The sequence below is a fragment of the Sorex fumeus genome, unplaced genomic scaffold, assembly GCF_029834395.1.
Source record: "Sorex fumeus unplaced genomic scaffold, SorFum_2.1 ptg000002l, whole genome shotgun sequence".
NCBI lineage: Eukaryota > Metazoa > Chordata > Mammalia > Eulipotyphla > Soricidae > Sorex > Sorex fumeus.
In genome coordinates, this window is record NW_026606059.1 from 57,699,804 (window position 1) to 57,721,540 (window position 21,737).

Sequence of the window (21,737 nt, forward strand, 5' to 3'; positions counted from 1 at the left end):
TTAGATCTCCAAACTTACTCACTATTTGATGAGATGTTTCTACTCTAAAAACTTCCATCTTTAACTGATCATACTTGATAACCACCGTTTTAATCTTTTCTATGAATTTTTTTTCTTTTTGGGTCACACCCGGCGATGTACAGGGGTTACTCCTGGCAGTGCTCAGGGGACCACATGGGATTCTGGGAATCGAACCCGGGTCGGCTGCGTGCCAGGCAAATGTACTACCCGCTGTGCTATCGCTCCAGCCCCCTCTATGAATTTTTTGGATGTGTGTGTATGGATGGATATTTTGGGTCACAGCCAGCCGTACTCAGGGCTTACTCCTGGCTTTGCATTCAGGGATCACTCTTGGTGAGACTTAGGTGCCAGGGAACAAACCTGTACAGCTGCATACAAGGAAGGCACCCTGCTCATAATACTATTGTTCGGACCCTAATATGATTTTGGTTTTTTACGTTCCACATACAGCTGATGTCATATAGAATGTTCTCGTTTGTCATTGCTGAAAATAGTCCTTCATATCTTTATCCATTCATTCATCAATGAACTCTTTGTTTCTACCCTTTGTTTAACTTTAATGGATATTTGAACTACTTCCAGTTTGGAGTTATTACAAAACCCCTTTGAACATTTGTATACTAGTCTTAGCATTATATATCTTTTCTTTTGAAAGTAGAATGGTAGCCATAACTTTGTTATAGCCTTATTTTTATTATGTAGTATTTTATCTTAGAAATTTTTATTTTTGGGGGCCATACTCAGGGATAATCAGGGGCTCTTTCTGGCCTTTTACTTGGGAGGCCATGCTATGTTGGGGATTAAACGTGGACCTCCTTCATGCAAAGTATGTACTCTGTGCATTGAGTGCTTTTGCCCCTCTAATATTTTGAAGAGGAGCTGGAGTGATAGTACAGTGGGTGGGGCATTTGCCTTGCATGCAACTGACCCGGGTTCAATTCCCAGCATCCCATATGGTCCCCCGAGCACCGCCAGGTGTTATTCCTGAGTGCAAAGCTAGGAGCAACCCCTGTGCGTTGCCGGGTGTGACCCAAAAACCAAACAAAAAAACGATTTTGAAGAAAGCTAAGTTCAATATGTTGTGATTATCTTGCATGAAAGTTTTGTTAAGTCATATATTTTAGGATTATTTTGTATTGCTGTTACTTAACATCCTTTCATTTGTTTTTAAGTGATATCAGTTACTCGGTCATTGAGAACTAGAAACATTGTTCAGACTACGAAACATGTGCATGAAGAAAATGGTGATGTTGAAGTTCGCCGCAGTTGTAGGATTAGAAGTCGTTACAGTACTGTCAACCAGTCTGTGCTATTTGATAAACTTATAACAAAGTAAGTAATAAGATGATTGTAGTTAGCAAAAAAATTTTGTTGGGGAAGAATTATAAATTTTGATTAGCTTGAATAATTTTTTAAGGTTGTGTTTAGCATGTGAGAAGTGATATTAGAGTATTTTATATTGCATGGGTATCTAAATTTTTAGAAACATTCCAGTATTTTTACTCAAATCAACACAGCAATTTAAAATTCCAGCACTTAATAGAATGGCAGAAAAATTAAGTTTAAAAAAATAAAAAATTTACCACTTTTAGTTCATGTTCTTATTTATTTATTTATTTATTTGTTCACACCTGGTGATGCACAGGGGTTACTCCTGGCTCTGCACTCAGGAATTACTCCTGGCGGTGCTCAGAGATATGGGGTGCTGGGAATCGAACCTGGGTTGGCCACATGCAAGGCAAACGTCCTACCTGCTGTGCTATCACTCCAGCCCCCCTTAGTTCATATTCTTAATTTTTTTTTTTTGAAGCACTGCTGAAGCTGTTCTCCAGAAGATGGATGACATGAAGAAGTTGCGAAGAAAGCGGATGAGAGAGCTTGAAGACTTGGGAGTATTTAATGAAACAGAAGAAGTAAATAGATTATTTTATTAATAATCTCTCATTTAGCCATTCTTCTGTAGTACCTATTCTTGTTACCAGTCACTGGTTATTCTGAAATCTAAGGCTTTATAGATTGAGGTGCTAAAATTGTTTTATAAATGCACTAAATGTTTTTTTATTAAATGTCTTTAGGGGAATCTTACTATGTATACTAGAGGAAAACGAAAAAGTATTCAAAGAACTGATGAAGAAACAACTGACAATCAGGAAGGCAGCGCAGGTTAGTCTCATGGGTTTGAATTTCAATAATTTTTATTTAGTAGTGAATGCTGGAATGATAGCACAGCGGGTAGGGTGTTTGCCTTGAACGCAGCCAACATGGCCGACACGAGTTTGATTCCTCTGCCCCTCTCAGAGAGCCCGGCAAGCTACCAAGAGTATCTTGCCCACATGGCAAAGCCTGGCAAGCTACCCGTGACATATTCAGTATGCCAAAAACAGTAACAGGAAGTCTCACAATTTGTTGTGAAATGTTACTGGTGCCCACTCGAGCAAATCGATGAACAACGGGAGGACAGTGCTAGTAAATAGCCTTCTCTTTTTAAAAATTTTTATTAGTGAAACACCATGAGATACAGTTGTATACTTACAGATTTTTGTGCTTGGGTTTCAGTTATACAATGATTGAGTGCCCATCCCTCCACCAGTGCCCATTCTCCACCATGAATGATCCCAGTATCCCTCCCACCCACCCCCAACCCCCACATTTCCTTTTGTTCTCTCTCTCCTTTTGGGTGCTGTGGCTTGCAAAAGAGGCATTGAGTGGTAATCACGTTTGGTCTATATATCTCCCATCCTGGGAGGATCCTCCCAACACCCTTTATTTGGTGCTCTATTCTCTATCTGAGCTGCCTTTTCCCCTAGCATATGCGTCTGGCCTCCAAGCCATGGAGTAAACCTCCTGGTACTTATCGGCTATTCTTGGGTGTTAGTCTCCTATTTTGTTACTTTATGTTTCCCAGATGAATGCAATCTTTCTATGTCTGTCCCGCTCTGACCCATTTCGCTTAGCATGATACTTTCCATGTAGTACCACTTGTATGTAAATTTCATGACTTCATCCTTTCTAACAGCTACGTAGTACTCCATTGTGTAGATGTATCAAAGTTTCTTTAACCAGTCATCTGTTTTCCGGCACTCAGGTTTTTTCCAGATTTTGGCTATTGTGAACAGTGCTGCAATGAACAAACAAGTGCAGATGTCACTTCGACTATACTTTTTTGCCTCTCTGGGATAGATTTCCAGGAGTGGTATAACTGGGTCAAATGGGAGCTCAATTTCTTTCTTTTTTTTTTTTTTAATTTTTATTAGTGAAACACCATGAGGTACAGTTGTAGACTTACAAATTTTTGTGCTTGGATTTCAGTTATACAGTGATCAAATACCCATCCTTCCACCAGTGTTCATTCTCCACCATCAATGATCCCAGTATCCCTTCCACCCCCCAACCCCCTTCCCACCCTGCCTCTGTAGCAGGGCATTTCCTTTTGTTCTCTCTTTCCGTTTGGGTGTTGTGGTTTGCAAAAGAAGCCTTGAGTGGCAATTCTGTTTGGTCTATAATCTACTTTCAGCATGCATCTCCCATCCTGGGAGGATTCTCCCAACATCCTTTTTTTGGTGCTCCCTTCTCTATCTGAGGGAGCTTAATTTCTAATTTTTTGAGAATCATCCATACTGTTTTCCAAAAGGGCTGAACCAGTCGGCATTCCCACCAGCAGTGAAGGAGGGTCCCTTCGTCGCCACATCTCCGCCAACACTGGTTGCTTTTGTTCTTTTGGATGTGGGCCAGTCTCTGTGTTATGAGAATATATCTCATTGTTGTTTTGATCTGCATCCCCCTGATGATTAGTGATGTAGAGCATTTTCTCATGTGCCTTTTTGTCATTCGGATCTCTTCTTTGAGAAAGTTTCTGTTCATTTCATCACCCCATTTTTTTGATGGGGTTGGATGTTTTCTTCTTGTGGAGTTCAACTGGTGCTTTGTATATCCTTGATATCAACCCCTTGTCGGATGGGTATTGGGTGAATATCCTTTCTCATTCTGTAGACTGTCTTTGTATTTTGGTCATTGTTTCTTTTGAGGTGCAGAAGCTTCTTAGTTTAAGATAGTCCCATTTGTCTATCTCTGTTTTCACTTGCTTGTCCAGTGGCATGACATCTTTGAAGATACCATTCGCTTCAATGTCATGGAGGGTTTTGCCAACCTTGTCTTCAATGTACCTTATGGATTCTGGTCTAATGTTGAGGTCTTTGATCCATTTTGATCTTACTTTTGTACATGGTGTTAGGCAGAGATCTGAGCCCATTTTTTTGCATGTAGCTGTCCAGTTTTGCCAGCACAATTTGTTAAAGAGGCTTTTCCCTCTCCACATTTCTTGCTCTTTTCAAAGATTGGATGATCATATGTTTGAGGGGAGATGTCAGTATATTCCACCCTATTCCATTGGTCTGCAGCTCTTCCTTTGTTCTTGTACCATGCTGTTTTAATTATTACTGTTTTGTAGTAGAGTTTGAAGTTAGGGAGGTTGATTTCTCCCATTTTCTTTTTCCCAGGAATTGCTTTAGCTATTCGTGGGGGCTTATTGTTCCATATGAATTTCAGGAGCGTTTGCTCCATTTCTTTGAAGAATGTCATGGGTATCGTTATAGGGATCGCATTGAATTTGTACAATGCTTTGGGAAGTATTGCTATTTTGACAATGTTAATTCTTCTGATCCATGAGCGGGGGATATCTTTCCATTTTCTCGTGTCCTACTTTATTTCCTGAAGTAGCATTTTGTAGTTTTCTTTGTACAGGTCTTTTATGTCCTTAGTTAAGCTGATTCCTAGGTACCTGATTTTCTGGAGCACAATTGTGAACGGGATTGGTTTTTTTCAGGCCACTTTCTTCTCTCTCACTATTTGTGTATAGGAAAGCCATGGACTTTTGGGTATTGATTTTATTGCCTGCTACTTTACTATATAAGTCTATTATTTCTAGGAGTTTCTTGGTAGAGGTTTTAGGGTTCTCTAAGTATAGTATCATATCATCTGTAAATAGCGAGAGCTTGATTTTTTCCTTTCCCACCTGAATGCCCTTAATATCTTTTTCTTGCCTAACCATTATTGCAAGTACTTTCAGTACTATATTGAACATTAGTGGAGAGATTGGGTATCCATGTCTCATCCCTGATCTATGAGGGAAGGCTCTCAGTTTTTCCCCATTGAGGACGATGCTTGCTGTAGGCTTGTGGCTTTAACTATATTGAGGGAAGTCCCCTCTATACCCATTTTAGCGAGGGTTTTCATCATAGACGGTTGCTGGATCTTGTTAAATGCTTTCTCTGCATCTAGTATATGATCATGTGTGAATAGCTTTTTAATTCAAAAACTGTGACATAATACTTTGTGAGAAATTAGAGGATCTGTATACTGCACTGCACTGTAGCACTGTCCTCCCATTGTTCATCGATTTGCTCGAGCGTGCCCAGTAATGTCTCCATTGTGAGACTTATTGTTACTGTGTTTGGCACATCGAATATGGCACGGGTAGCTTGCCTAGCTTTGCCTTGCGGGCAAGATACTCTCCGTAGCTTGCCGGGCTCTCCAAGAGGGGCGGGGGAATTGAACTCGTGTCAGCCAGGACGGCCGCGTAATGGAGGGGTCAGGGAGAGAGCACAGGACTCCGGAGTTCTTATTTCTGGCCATCCCTCTCTGCTTCCCTCCAACCATTCCCCCAGCATTGCCAGATGGAGCCCTCCAGGGAGAGCCCAACCAGTATTTCATTGCTGTGCCCTAGCATTGAATGTTTTGCCCTGTTTCACTGAGTATCACCAGGAGTCTCCCCAAGCCCTCTCCCCTGAATATTACCTGGGACCCCCCAAAAAAAATATTTCAACGGGTTAAAAAAAATTACTGCCCTTGAACAAAGAGTTTTCTGAAATTAATACTTCCTCCCACCTTCCCCCTGGTGGATCTGGGGCTACTCTTGGTAGTCCTCAGTGGACCATGTAGTACCAGGAATCCAAACTGAAACTCAGGCATATGTTTTTTCCAGCCCCCCTACTGCCCACCTTTTAAATTTGTTTTGTGGCTATACTTACTGTGCAGGGCTTATTCCTCAGGCTTTGCTCCGGGACCATAATGTAATAGAAGGATCAAATTTAGGTCCACTACATGAAAGGCAGGTTCATTTAACCCTTGTATTGCCTTTCCAATCCCAACTCTAGCTCTTTGAATAATCTCCCTGGTTCTGGAATGCATTTTAAAGTTTTGATGACGATGTTCCTCATTATCATAGTAGATTAAGTTATGCTCCATGGGGGCTAAAAAAATAGTAGAGTGTGTAGGGTGATTGTCTTGCATGCTGCCAGCCCAGGTTCTGTCCCTGGCAACCCACATATACGGTCCTCCACACCCTGCTGAGAGTGATCCCTGAGTGGAGAGCCAATATTGTAAGCCCTGAGCTTTGCCAAGTATGACCCCCAAAACAAAAAAGAGTTGACTGCTGCATGTACCACCTCAACAGTAGCCAGAGAGATTGGATGGAATGTCAAACTCAAAAGTTGGTAAAACTAAAGTAAATGAGGCACTACAAAATGTATCATGTTTCATTAATTTGCAAGTATTGTCAACTATATTAATGAAATTAGCTGTATTGAAAACTTTTAGTACATGCCAACATTAGGCTTTTAATCTTTTTCTGTTTCACTTTCCCCTTCCAAGTGTTGTTTTTAATTCTGTAATTTTTTTTGCTTTCTTTAAAATAAAGATCCTAATTTAATATTAAAAAGAATTAGATTCTTTTTATGAACAATATAGAAATCTAGAAGTACTTTTTTTTCTTTTAAAGAAATTCACTCCTGGAGGGCTGAGTGAAATATAGCAGGTAGGATGTTTGCTTTGCACATGGCCTAGGTGGGTTCAATCCCCAGCATCCCATATAATCCCCGAAACCTCACCAGGAGTGTGATCTCTGAGCACAGATCCAGGAGTAAGCCCTGAGTGCCACTGGGTGTGGCCAAAAACAAAAAGGAACCCAATCCTTTGCTTTTTTGGTTTTGGAGCCACACACAACCAGTAGGCTCAGGACTAATTCCTGACTGCTCAGAGATCATGCTGACATGCTCTGGGGACCATATGGTGTGCCAGTGGCCAAACCCAGGTAGACTTGTCCACGTACAAGGCAAGCACCCTATTATCCATTGTACTATCTCTCCAGCCCGCCTTTTTGCTTCTTTCAATTAACCTTAATTCTAGCTTTTGTTATGAACAGTTAGGGAAATTACTTCAGCACACTTACACTCTATTTTAGATTCTTTTCAGGAGCATAATAGGCTTACTTCTTAGTAAAGACTTTGAATTGCATACCTTTCTGTTTTTCTCCTGTATTCACTCATCTTGGGTAGGCAGAAAGAGCTAGGACGCTTGTTTCTCACATCTGTAGTGGAAACTTTGACAGTAGATTAACAACTGCTACATGTCTGAAAAATAGATGCCTAGAAGTAGATAAACTTTTGTTGTTGTTTTTCTGTTTGTTTTGGAGTCACACCCAGCAGTGCTCAGGGCTTACTCCTACCTCCAGAATCAGTTCTGGTGGTGCAGCATATGGGATGCCTGGGATCAAACCCAGGTCTGCTGCATGCAAGGCAGATGCTTTACCAATTGTACTGTCTCTCCATCCCGGACACATTTTTTTTTTTTTTTTTTATATAGGAGTACTGCTATTTATTCAGCTACCGGATACATTTTTTAAAAAACATATTCTTTCCTCATTCTGTGTTAAAGATTGTTAACAATTTTCTGAGTATCATTCTGAAAGTTTCTTAATGATCTTAATTATAGAATCATCTGAAGAGGGAGAAGACCAAGAAGATGAAAATGATGGCGAAGATGAAGACGATGAAGATGAAGAAGATGGAGAAGATAATCAGAAGCGATACTATCTTAGACAAAGAAAAGCCACAGTTTACTACCAAGCTCCATTGGAAAGTAAGTTTTATTCCCATGAAAGCCTGATTATAGTAAGTTTATTTTTGTTGTCTTTCCTCTGTTTATATTTCTCCTCATAGGAAACTATATTTTTCCTTTACTCCCTTCCTCCTTCCCCCCTTCCTTCCTTTTTTTCACTTTGTTGTCATTTGTCAATGACTAGTGGTCACACATAGATAGCTACAGTACTGAGACATTTGACTATGATACTTACTGGGGAATTCTACTTCTCTAGTTGTGGTGCTTGCACATGTACTTGAAGAGACCTGTTGTGGTACTAGTGTATCTCTATAAGTTCTGTTGCTTTTCAGGGAGAATGCACCCCTTTTATTTAATGTGTTTGCACACAACTTGCAGTGTCTGGCCAGAAATTGCTTATGGTACCAAGGTTCACAAACGGCATTGCTCCCAGTCAAAAGGAGCAGAGCCCTGAGATTATTGGTTAGCACATATGATGCTGGGAATTGAACTTGCATCCTTATGCCTATAAGACAGGGGCTTTAAGCCATCTCTTTCAAATAATTTTCATGTTTATTTTATAAAATATGTACAACTCTTGGGGCCAGGGCTGTAGTACTATGAATAGAGCACTAGCCTTGCATGCTCTACTGACCTATATTTGATCCTCAACACCCTATCTGAAGGTTCCCTAAGCCTGCCAGGAGTCTTCCTGAATGCAGAACCAGGAGTAGGTTCTGAGCACAGGCGGGTGTGGCCCAATAGTCCATAGGGATGGAGGAAACATATAATTCTGTCTATCCTAAATAGGCAAGAAAACAGATTTTCAAAAAAAAATGTTGTGTTAGTCTTTATCAGAGAAAATAGATTATTTGGAAATTTCATGTTCCCTGCCTCCCCCATCCCCAGCCTCCCCACCCCACTATTGTGCCAGGGATTGCTCCTGGCAGGGCTTTGGGGATTAAATCTGGGTATGTTTCAGTGAGTTCATTACTCACTGTTCTCTCTAACCCTGAAATTTCATGTTTGTAATTCTTTTATTTCATAGCTTTTACATTAATTTTACTGTTTTTGGGCTGGAACGTTGTACAACAGATAAGGCACTTGCCTTGTATGTGGCTGACCCAGGTTTGATCTCCAGCACCCCATATAGTCCTCATCAGGAGTGATTTCTGAGCACAGAGCCAAGAGTAAGCCCTGAGTTCCAGTTTGTGTGGCTCACACGCCATAAATAAAAGATAAAATTTTTAGCTGCTTTGTGTAAATAGGGCTTCTTTTGACGTTGTCAAAATTGTGGATGAATGATAATCAGCAAACAAAATTTTTTATTTATTTATTTATTGAATCACTGGGAAAGGTTACAAAGCTTTCAGGTTTAGGTCTCAGTCATGCAAATATCAAACACATTTCCCTTTACCAATACTTATTTTTTACCATGAAGAACCCCAATAAAACCCCACCCCCCACCCCTCCCAGTCCCTGTGAGGCAGATGAATTCTAGTTAACACTCTGTCTGCTTTGATTAGATTCATTGTTTCAATAAAAGATTTACCACTATTATTTAGAGTTTACCCCCCCAAATCAGACATGCTGAAAAAGCATTGTGAAGTGATTTGCTTTCTACAGCTGGGTTCAAGAATTAAATGTTGGTTTTGGATTTCTGCTATTTTACTTATTGACCCTGGAAGTATTTCTACTGAAAGTCAGATAGTTAAGAAATTGGTTTCTGTGCTCTGGAGTCGTGGCCGTGCTGGAGAGCCGCTCGTGGGGGGGCAACTGGTGACCTCGGTAGGATGTGAAGGATGGACCGGAACGCCCCCCTTCCCATGAGGTTTTAGTCGCCCCCACACCCCCGGCTCATACCTGCTGTCCACAAGGCTCCCATGCGGCCGCCATCCTTCTTTCCAGAGAAGAGAGGGCGAATGGGGCAACACCCTTTCCCCTCCGGCAGACTTGATGGCCTGGATTAACGCATAGTCCGTTCGTTCACTTTTCTGCTCCAAGCTCCTGGGTTCTGCATTAAGTCCTTGTGCTTCTGGGGCCGTGGCCGTGCTGGAGAGCCGCTCGTGGGGGGCAACTGGTGACCTCGGTAGGGCGTGAAGAATGGACCGGAACGCCCCCCTTCCCATGAGGTTTTAGTCACCCCCACACCCCCGGCTTATACCTGCTGTCCACAAGGCTCCCATGCGGCTGCCATCCTTCTTTCCAGAGAAGAGAGGGCGAATGGGGCAACACCCTTTTCCCTCCGGGCAGACATGATGGCCTGGATTAACACATAGTCCATTCACTTTTCTGCTCCAAGCTGCTGGGTTCTGCATTAAGTCCTTGTGTTTCTGGGGCTGTGGCCATGCTCCAAACTTAACTCTGATTTTCAGGGAGAAACGTTGGGTAGTTTACTTCCCATTGATCACTTTGTATATAGAGAGATGGCCATGCGGTTTTGAGGAAAAGTCCTAGTTCCCGCATACTCGAGCTGTGCTTGTAGAGGCTTCTGGTCACCGGGGTTCCATCTGGGGGAGGCGGGATGCAGTACCTACCCCATCTGGGACTTCCTGATGATCTCGGCTCTTTTTGGAACCTGTTTTTTTTTTTTTTCCCTCCGGGAGCTGTGGATCCCACCCTCCATGTGGCCCTTCTCTTCGGCTGTATGCTGTCAGCAAACAAAATTTTGATCATTGTTTATGATTAGAGTCTGTTCTGATGTTTGTACTTTATATACTTTTAAATGAGAGCAGTATTCTATAGTAGGGTGTGTGTGTGTGTGTGTGTGTGTGTGTGTGTGTATGTACTTATGTACCCTGTAGACACTGATTTTAAAATGAGAGCAGTATTCTCTGGTGTGCACGTACGTGTGTGTGTGTGTGTGTGTGTGTGTGCACGCACGCACACACGCCTGTGCTTGTGTGTGTGGTTTTTTAGGTGATACTCAGCAGTGCTTAGGACTTACTCTTGGCTCACACCCAGGGATCACTCCTAGCATGGCATGGGTGATCAGACCTGGGCCTCCAGAATGGAAAGTGTATATTCCAACCCATTGCGCTGTCTCTGGCTCTCACTAAAAAATAAAAAAAAACACTAATATTTTTATGCAAGGTCTCACTTTAGGAGTGTTTGGATGGAGAGCAAAACCCTATATATACATGTCATAAAGATATGGTTTCTTTTTTTTTTTTTAAGAACCTCGACACCAAAGAAAGACAAACATATTTTATAGAGGCCCTGCTTCTCCTGCAAGACCACGATATCGACTGTCTTCTGCTGGACCCAGAAGTCCCTATTGTAAACGAATGAACAGGTTTGGTTCTTTAAATAGTGGTTTATGTATGATAATTGTGACCGTTAGTTAGGATCCTAGTCTTAGGTCTATTAGTTTAGAATTCTATATTGGATACAGTTCTGTACATTTGGAAAATTTAGCTCTATGTCTTTATTGCTTTAAGCTGTACTGCTTAAACTTTTTCCACTTGTAACCTTTTCTACCTAAGAAATTCTCACACAACTCAAAGCACTTAGGTAAAATCAAGCATTTACTGATAATCATAAATTTATTTAAAAACACATTTATTAAAAAGTTACATGGCCCTAACTAGGGTTGAAAGTCAGAAGGATTTTTTGGGGGGTGGCAGGGGGAGCATACTTGATAATGCTTAGGGGTTACTCCTGCCTCTTCACTCAAGAATCACTCCTGGTGCGATTTTGGGGGACCGAATGGGGTGCCAGGGATTATAATGCAAGGCAAGCACCCTACCTGCTGTACTATCATTCCAGCTCTAAGTTTTAAGAAGGTAGGCCCTAAAACTAAAAGGTTGTAAATGTTTTTAGAGCTTTTTCATTCCCAAGGTTTGTTGAAAATAGATTTCATGGACCCCTACAGACAGTGAATAAAACATCGTAATAATATTTTATCTAACTAAATATTTACTCTAATGTTAAACAGTTTAAATATTTTCAGGCAATGACTGACAGTGTGTTAAAACGATGTGTTAAATAGCAATGACTTTTCTCACAGATAGCCATTGGTCTGTGAGCTGACAATTAAAAATCCTTGCTCTAAACTCTAGTGTTTGCTTTTGGTTTCTTTTTGTTTTCTTGTTGTGAGTTGTTTTGGTATTATACCTGGTGCTGTTCAAGGGGCGACCTCCTAGCTCTGTGCTCAGGGAACCAAACCTAGCCCTCCAGAATGGAAAGGATATGTTGCAGCTGTTTTACTGACTAGTATTTACTTTGTTTTCACAAATGGGAATTGTTTATAAGTATTGTTTCCCATTGTTTCTCACTATATATATATATGCATATATAAACATATATGCATATATATAAATATATATAATTTTTTATGTAATTTTTTTATGTGGGAGTACTGCTTTTTATTCAGCCGCTGACTAGACTGATTGAATTGTGCATGAACTCCACCTTACTTTTTTTTTCCATTTTTTATAATTATATTTACTGAATCACCATGAGAGCAGTTACAAAGCTTTCAGGTGTAAGTCTCGGTCATACAGTGAAACACCCATACCTTCACCAGTGCCCATTCTCCACCACCAAAAACCCCAGTATGCCCCCATTTCACACCCTCCCCCTACCTGTGGGGCAGATGATTTCCAAATTACTCTCTCTCTACTTGGATTACATTCAATATTTTGACACCAGACCCACCATTATTATTTGGGATTTTACCCCAACACTCAGATCTGCCGAAAAGGCAACAGTAGACAATTTGTTTTCTATTGCTGGTTATGAATAACATATGATCTTGCACGGGCGAGATACTCTTGGTTGCATGCTGGGCTCTCTGAGAGGGGCGGAGGAATCGAACTCTGGTCGGCTGGGTTGGCTGCATGCAAGGCAAACGCCCTACCCGCTGTGCTATTACTCCAGCCCATCCTTATTAAATATTAAATTATACCAGAAAAAAATTGGGGGGGGGGCGGCATGCCTCACATTGCTTAGGGCTTACTCCTGGCTTGTGCTCAAGGATAACTCCTACAATGCCTTGGGAACCATGTGCAGTGCTTAGCATCAAACAAGGTTGGCCACATGAAAGACAAGCACCTTACCTTCTGTCCAATCTCTCATGCCCAGAATTTGGTATTTTATCATCTTAGTTTATGAGAGAGTTGGTGTTCATGTATGAATAACTCATCTGCATATACACAGCTGTTGGTATCACATGTGAATTTGCAGTTGATTATACTAAATTAATACAAAAAAGCCATTTTGTGTTTTGCTGTTTTCTAGTTTTATTTTTTTTTAACTTTGCTTGACCAGAATTTTTTATAGTCTCCTTTCTAAGGGTATATGACATTTCAAAGTAGAAATTTCTGTCTACCTTCCAGATAGAAATATGAAACTTTTATAACTTGTTGTCCCAAAGATTCTGATACCCTCTTTGTACCATTTCTCCCTCTGAGGTTGACTAATTTATAACAAGATTAAAATGTCTACTTGAACTATCTTAATGAACCTTTAATGGTCACCTACACTAGAGCCTCTTTTTCTCTTCGTTATCCAAGTGTTTTATTTCTTTCAAAAGATCTAACCAGTAAAGCTTACTTCAGTGACTCAGCAAATGGAATAAATTTCATAAACCTTGTTGGAATACTTGGTGTTTATTTCTTGTGGTACTATGGACCAAACCCAGTCCTTCATGCATGCAGGGCATGAACCTTACTACTCAGGTACATTCCCCAATGCTTTTTGGTATTTCTGATGTTTGTATCCTAGGCTTTTTCCTGCCCTTCATAATTTTGATTTTCCTCTTTAGGCGAAGACATGCAATCCACAGTAGTGACTCTACTTCATCATCCTCTTCAGAAGATGAGCATTTTGAGAGGCAAAGAAAAAGAAGCCGTAATAGGGCTATTAACAGGTATGTGCCCTATTAAAGCCGTTTTAAGCCTTCAGCTCTTTTATTTTCAAGTTGTGAGAAACTGAATAACTGGGGAGTAGGTACAAATTAACATTAAAAAGTACACAGCAAAAAAAAAGGAAAAAAAGTACACAGCAGGTTAACATATAAGCCAAAATGCTGTCTTCTTTAAAATATCTACATTTGGAACTACTAACATATTCTTGGGTAACTATTATATAGTCTGGTGCTTGGAATACCCAAAACTTAGGAAAATAGCTATTTTTATTTCATATTTTTTCTGTTAATCGTAACACACCTCCCCACCCCTAATTTATGGGTTGTAAAGTGGTATTCATGGGTAGGCCATATCAAGCAGTACTTGTCGGACTTTGTGCTAGAGAGCAAAACCTGGCCTCCTGCATGCAAAACCTACACTTTAGATTTGAGCCACCTTTGAGCCATCTCCCTAGTTGTAATAACACATTTTTATTGTAGTACACTTAAAATAGAAGAACTTAATTTTATAGAATGTCTATATTAATTTAATTTTCAAAATAACTGTAAAATAGGACAAAGGAAAGACAAGGATTCCCATTTTACACATGTTGGTTGGTAAATGAAAAGTCCAAGATTTTAGTAATATTCTTAGAGTAGGATGTTTGAGATTTTTCTTTTAATGATTGAAAAGGCAGTAGGGGCAATTGGAGAGACAGTACACAGGTAAGACGTTTGCCTTCCATGCAGCCGACCCAGGTTCAATCCCTGGCATCCCGTACTACCAGGAATAATTCCTGATTTCAGAGCCAGGAGTAACTCTTGAGCACTGCCGGGTGTGACCCAAAAAGACCAAACACACACACACACACACACACACACACACACACACACACACGAAAAAGCAGGTGGAAGATAATTGAAAGGACATGCAAATCAGTTATCCTTTTTTTGCCTCAGTGAATTGTCTGATCACATTAAATCTGTCCTCCCATTGTGGTGGCTACCCAGAAAAAAAAAACAGAAGAAAAGAAATACTGTTTAAAAAGCCAATATAATTTGTCCATTTATATTTTGCAATTTGTTTTGTTTGGGGGCCATGCCCAGCAATGTTCAGGGATTACTCCTTCAGTATTCATTACCTACTATACTTGTTTGGCCCAATGTATTCATTTATTTTGGCTTTGGGGCCACAGCTAACAATGCTTGGGGGTCACTCCTGGCTCTGCACTTAGGGAATCACTACTGGTGAACTTGGGGAACCATATGTGGTGTTGGGGATTAAACCCAGATTGACCACATACAAGGCAAACACACTACCCACTATACGATTTTTCCAGAATTCATTTTAAAACTCTTAATCAAAAATGTATTGTAACATGGAATTCGCAGAGGAAGGTTAAGTTGAAAAAATAAGTTTAAATTTTATTTTATAATAGGTGCCTCCCACTCAATTTTCGAAGAGATGAATTAAGAGGAATTTATAAAGATCGAATAAAAATTGGAGCAAGCCTTGCTGATGTTGATCCAATGCAGCTGGATTCTTCAGTGAGTACTGTCTTAGGATTTAGGTTTTTTTGGGGAAGACATTTGAGGCCTCATCTGGTGGTGCTCAAGGGCTGCTCCTGGCTCTATGCTGAGGAATAACCCCAAGCCATCCTGAGGGGACCATATGTAGTGCCAGAGATTGAAACTGGTATTAGCATGATGTAGGACAAGGTCCTTAACCCCTTTACTACCTCTCTTCTCTTGTTTTAGTTTAGTTTGGAAGATAAAAAGGAAACCAGTTTTTAAATCAGAAACTTTCATCTTAGACCTTTAGTTGTTGTTCGTTTTTTAAAAAGTACTGAGACTTTACTTAAAATATTCAGTTGTCTTTGTGTGAATTGGGTAAACTTTGGGAATCATTGAGAATCATTTTATTATTGACTTGAAAACCAAATAATGTCAATATTTCCTTCTGTTGCCAGGTGCGATTTGATAGTGTTGGTGGTCTCGCTCATCATATTGCAGCTCTAAAAGAGATGGTGGTGTTTCCATTACTTTATCCAGAAGTCTTTGAAAAATTCAAAATTCAGCCTCCAAGGTAACCTAATTATACATTTCACTTGTGCTACACTGCTATTTGTGCTATGCTGCTGCTGTTCAGAAAAAATGATTCTTTGCCTGAGAATTACTTATGTTTACAGAAATTTATTACACTTTTCCTTGAAATGCCTGAGAGATGGGAATAATTTTTCCTTTTTAATGTTTAATATGAAATATGGTTTTAAAATTGTTTTCCCATGAAAGTATAATTTTCAGAGGCTTTATGTACTTTGTTTTAAAATTACCCTGCATGTTGGGAGGATCCTCCCAGGATGGGAAATGCATCCTGAAAGTAGACTAGACCGAACATGATCGCCTCTCAGTGCCTCTTTTGCAAACCACAGCACCCAAAAGGAGAGAGAAAACAAAGGGGAATGCCCTGCCACAAAGGCAGGGTGGGATGGGGGAGATAGGGAGTCGGAGGGGTACTGGGGATCAGTGGTGGTGGAAAATGGGCACTGGTGGAGGGTTGGGTACTCGATCATTGTATAATTGAAACCCAAGCACAAAAATTTGTAAGTCTACAACTGTACCTCAAGGTGTTTGACTAATGAAAAAAAAAATAAATTTTAAAAAAATAAAAAATAAAATTACCCTGCAATACACAGGGATCATTTCTAGAAATGCTTGTGGAACCATATGTGGGTTCTAACGTGGATCAGCCATATACATGCAAAGCATGTACTATTACCCACTGCACTATTTCTCAGGCCTCTTAAGAATATTTTTAACGAATTTTTTATAGTTAAATGCATATAATAGATTTGACAGAGAAAATTATAACAGTCCTTTTTTTAGTTTCCACTTTCAACTGCATGTCTTAATGTGCCAGGGATCAAACGTAGGTCTCAGAGCATGCACTTTGCTGTAAAGTCATTTTTCTGATTCTAGAACCAACTACTTTTAATAGCTTTAGCAATTACCTGCACATATATAAATAATATGATTATACAGTATATTTGTTTGTAGGTTTTGATGCCACACCTGGCAATGCTCAGGGATTACTACTGTCTCTGCACTCAGAAATTACTCCGAGAAGGGTTTGGGACCATATGGGATGCCAGGAATCAAACCTGGGTTGGCTGTGTGCAAGGCAAATAAATGCCTTACCTTCTGTACTATTTCTCCAGCCTACTGTATAAATACTTATACAGTATTTTTTAATTTCAAATGCAATATGATAATTGGTTTGATTTCTCTTTCATTGTACACTGCTTCTGAACATCTAATTGTTTTTATTTACCTAAATAAAATGGCTCTAAAACAAAAAAAGTAAAATTTTAAATGCAGTCCATAGATTTTTTTTTCTTTCTTTCTTTTTTTTTTTTTTTTGCAGTCCACAGATTTCTAACAATGACAGTTTGACTCTTTTGCTTTTCCTGCCCAGTACATGCATATTTTTTGTTCATTTGCTCTAAATAGTCATGTTTATGTGTACATGCAAAGTTGAATCAATTTTTAGCATTTGCCGTATCAATCTATAAACATTTCTTATAGCTTAACCATTTTAGCTTATAACTTTTTCTCTCTTATTGTGGTTGTTTGTTTTGGTACTTAGTTTTATATGTACTAGTGTCACATAAAAGTTTTCACCAGCATGATAAAAACTCTCCAGCAAGTAGTTAAATAATAATATTTTGACACTGTATTTTTCTAGACACATCTTCCTGGGACCTTTGTTTAGTTACATTTCTCTGGACTGATTGCTCATAGTTTTGTAGTGTGACTTAGTTTGGGGACTAAATTCCATCACTATCTTCATGGGATTTCCTCTTTCAGTTCTGGGTTCTGCTGAAACCTCCTTGTTGTATAGCTTTGTTACAGTATTTTAGGAGTATCCTGAGAAAAAGTGTTTGGGAGATTTGTTGCTTCTACATTTTTCTAATCTATCTGTCTATGTATGTATATGTTCTGTTTTCCTTTTCTTTTTTTGCAGTGCCAGGGATTGAACCTAGGGCCCCACACATGCAAGGCAAGTGCTCTACCACTGAGCCACATTCCCATAACTCCTCTTTTTTAGTTTTCATTTTGAGCCCCACATTCTATGTGTAGTTTTGTTGACACACATTCTGTTTGTCTTATTTTCCTCTACCCCTTCATTGTGCTTTACCTTTGTCATCTAAAATGTGTCTGGGAAAGTTGTGTTTTTGAAAAATGTTGGGCCGTACTCAGTGGTGCTTGAGTTCTAGGGTGGTTCCCTTCAGTTCTTGGGGCCATTCAGTGTGAAGGATTAAACCCAGGGTTCTTGCTCTCAATGCAGTTTAACCCTTTGAGCCTTCTTCCTGATCCTAAAACAATTTTTTTTTATCTGCCATGTCTCACTGAAAGACAGTTTTGAACTTATTATTGTCATTTTTTTGTCCTTTTCTTCTAGTTATTACATTTTATTAACCTATTTTGAGGGATTAGTTCCTAATTCTCTACAAAGCTTTTCTCTATGAATTATCTTAAACGGAAACATTGATTTAAATACATTTCTTAGTAAGGGATTTTTTTCTATTTAAGTCATGCATTATATATAAATTTCAGTTAAACACTTAAAGTTTAAATAAGAAAGATAATTATACTTTTTATTTATTTCTGTTTGGGAGTCACACTTGGCAGTGCTTATGGGTTGTCCTGGCTCTGTACTCATGGCTCACTTCAAGTAGTGCTCAGGAGACCTTATGGGGTGGCAGGAAGCAAACAAGGTTGGCCGCGTGCAAGGCAAATGCCCTCCTCTCTGTACTATATACATATATACCTATGTATTATGTACTGTATGCTCCATCCCCTATACCCCTAGTCTTAATGTTTAGTGTACTTCATCCATCATGCAGGATATTTTTTCTCTCTCATTTTTTTTTTTTTTTTTTGGAGGCCACCATGGGCAATGCTCTGGGCTTACTCCTGGCTTTGTGCTCAGAAATCACTCTAGGTGGGGGCCAGGAAACCATACCATGTTGCAGCTTGAACTGGTCTGCTGCATGCAAGGCAAGTGCCCTACCTACTATATTTATTATCTCTCCAGTCTCCTTCTTCACCATTCTTAATTTATCATACTTGGTTTTACAGAAATGAAAACAAGGAATCTTCCTTAAATTATTAGAACTTAATCCTTGAAACTATTTCTATACTCTTGATATTTCCATTAAAAATTAGGGCATAGCTCATTTTCTTTTCTTTGGGTTTTTGAGTTATACCCACCAGTACCTAAGCACTACTCCGAGCTTGGTGATAAGGGGTTATGCTGGCAATGCTTGGGGGACCATGTGTGGTGCTGGAGATTGAACCAAGGCTGCCTGCATGCAAGGCATGTGCTCCAGTTCATTGAGCCTTCTCTCTGGCCCTTTATTATTTTTTTGAATTCTTTCAAAAGCAATGAGTAACTTTGGAAACGTGAAAAAGCAGAAACTTCACAGCAGTGATGACAGCAAATGTTGTTTTGGTTTGGGGGGATGGCCACACCCAGTGATGCTCAGGAGTGACCTCTGTCGGTGCTCATGGTGACCATATGTGGTGCTAGGGATTTGAATCGGCATCAGCTGCATGCAAGGTGTGTTAAACCATGTACTCTTTTTGGCCCCACAAAATACTGTTTTATTTACACTCTTAATCCCTGCCATTCAACCATTTTTAAGTTTTGTCTTGCACCTCTTTCATATTTTCATCATACTTCCTTGCCAACTTTCTGCTGTTACGTTACTGACAAACATCAAGAATCCATGAATTTTACGTGAAATCTGCTATTTTTCACACGTATATTACAAACATAAACTGTCAGGTATAATCTTTTCAAGGATGCGTCTCTGCAATGCCAGGTGATAATGGTGAGTATGATGAATGAACAAGTGGGGTATAGAAAAATATTTTCCCCTTTAATTATTTTTGTTGCTATGGTGAGTGAGGTTTACACACACTTGATTATGGTGTGCCAGAGATTGTATATTTTATTGTGGTGTCAGTGGATCCCAGACCGCAGTGCCACCAGGATTGCATTCAGCAATATGGGACCATTCCAGCAATCAAACTGTGGTCTCTATCACTGAATCATATTTCCTGCACACCAAGGAAATAGTTTTTGAATACGGTTTTTCAGTTAGTTTCTATATTTTGTAGTAATATTCTGAGCAGTGCTTTGTGGATTCAACAGTATTTCAGTTTTGTTCTTGTATGTTCATTAAGTGTTATTAAAACTGGTTTCTAATTTTGTTTTCAGTTTACTTTTGAATATACTCTAAATTAATACTTTTTCTTTTACAGAGGTTGTTTATTTTATGGGCCACCTGGAACAGGAAAAACTCTGGTTGCTAGAGCTCTTGCTAATGAGTGCAGTCAAGGAGATAAGAGAGTAGCATTTTTCATGAGGAAAGGTGCTGATTGTCTCAGTAAATGGGTAGGCGAATCTGAAAGACAGCTACGACTGCTATTTGATCAGGTATGTTGTTAAATTCTGCTCATATATATTTATTAGTCGTTGTGGATTTAAATATGTAAGAATTAACTAAATCTTGCTTTCACTTTTCATTAAAAAATTTAAATAAAATCAAATTTTCTTCAGTAGTATGTCAAGAAATCTCAGGCTTACAAATGAAAAGTTTTTAGTAAGTTTCCTGCCTCAGGAGAGTATTATCATCACATCTGAAACAATAGTAGTAAGCTATATCTTATTGAAACAAGTTAAAGATTAGTTCCGCCAGGGCTAATAGATCAGTAATAGAACGCTTGCTTGCCTTAGATATATGAGGCCTTTTGATTCCTCATCATTCCCTTTCCCACCAAATAAGATTAGTTCTGCCTTAGAGTGGCTTCTTGTTTGTGTTAGGTTTTGGGTACTGTGACCAGCTGTGTACTCAGGGCTTACTCCTAGCTCTACACTTAGGGAATCTCTCCTTGCAGTGCTTGGGGGATCAGTTGCAGTTTGGGTATCAAACCAGGTTGGCTGCATTCAAAGCAAGCACCTTGTCTGGTGTATTCTCTTTGAGTTTCTTCTGTATTTTAACTTTGCCGAAATAATTGTTTTATTAACGATGACAGACTGTTAATTGTTTTCCTATCCTGATATGGAGGAAAGCTTTGTACTGTCTTCTAGTTTTCACAATTGATCTTCTTTTTAAAAATATTATTTGTTTTTATAAAGTTGCTTATATGATTTGTTACATTCAATATTCCAACACCAGTCCCACTACCATTGCATCTTCCTACCACTATTATTTCCAATTTTTCTTACCACTCACATATCACATATCGATATGCCAGACACAGTAACAACAAAGTCTCCAATGGAGACGTTACTGGGCCCGCTCGAGCAAATCGACGATCAACGGGAGGGCCTTTACCTTTACCTTTACCTTACCACTCACACCTGCCCCAATAGCAGGCCCCAAATAATTTATTTTGTATTGCTTGTTATGAATAATTTGCTAAAAATGATTAGAAAATGTTTCCTTAGAAGAAAGTGTATGAAGATTGTTGTATCTCAATAGGAAACCATTATGCCCTTGTATAAGAGAGTACTAACATGTTGTTACAGGTTAAGACTTATGTGTTAATATTTTCTTAATTGAGGTTGGTTGCCTTCTACTTTATATCCCATCTACTGTGGTGTGCTACTCCAGGTATATCATTGGTGTAGAGTTTGAGATGTTGCAAGGCCACAAATGCTGCTGCATACTCTAGGAATTCTAAAATTTTGAATGGGGTTAAATTTTTAACTGGATGGTGACTTTGGGATCTGGGAGCATCTCTGCAGCTTGATCTCTTTCAGGATTAATTTCTCTGGATCATGGCCAGCTAATGAGCTCATTTGGTGACAGAGGCAGTTTATGGGTGTGACTGCCAGGCTCCCAGAAGAACAGGAGATAGGTGGAGGTAGCCCATCCCTAACTCCTTGAGAGCCTGGAGATTTCAGTCAAAACCTGCATACCTG

At 39.5% G+C, this 21,737-nt stretch overlaps 1 protein-coding gene across 1 annotated transcript in view; it reads left to right on the plus strand.

The window, feature by feature from the left end:
* Positions 1-21,737, plus strand: part of ATAD2 (ATPase family AAA domain containing 2) — a 74,743-nt gene that overhangs the window by 23,368 nt on the left and 29,638 nt on the right. The window contains exons 4-12 of the mRNA XM_056110295.1: positions 1,194-1,353; positions 1,832-1,934; positions 2,097-2,184; positions 7,789-7,935; positions 11,071-11,188; positions 13,661-13,765; positions 15,181-15,289; positions 15,712-15,827; positions 20,072-20,246. Of these exons, the coding sequence (XP_055966270.1) occupies positions 1,194-1,353; positions 1,832-1,934; positions 2,097-2,184; positions 7,789-7,935; positions 11,071-11,188; positions 13,661-13,765; positions 15,181-15,289; positions 15,712-15,827; positions 20,072-20,246 (1,121 nt within the window). The remainder of the gene's footprint in view (positions 1-1,193; positions 1,354-1,831; positions 1,935-2,096; positions 2,185-7,788; positions 7,936-11,070; positions 11,189-13,660; positions 13,766-15,180; positions 15,290-15,711; positions 15,828-20,071; positions 20,247-21,737) is intronic.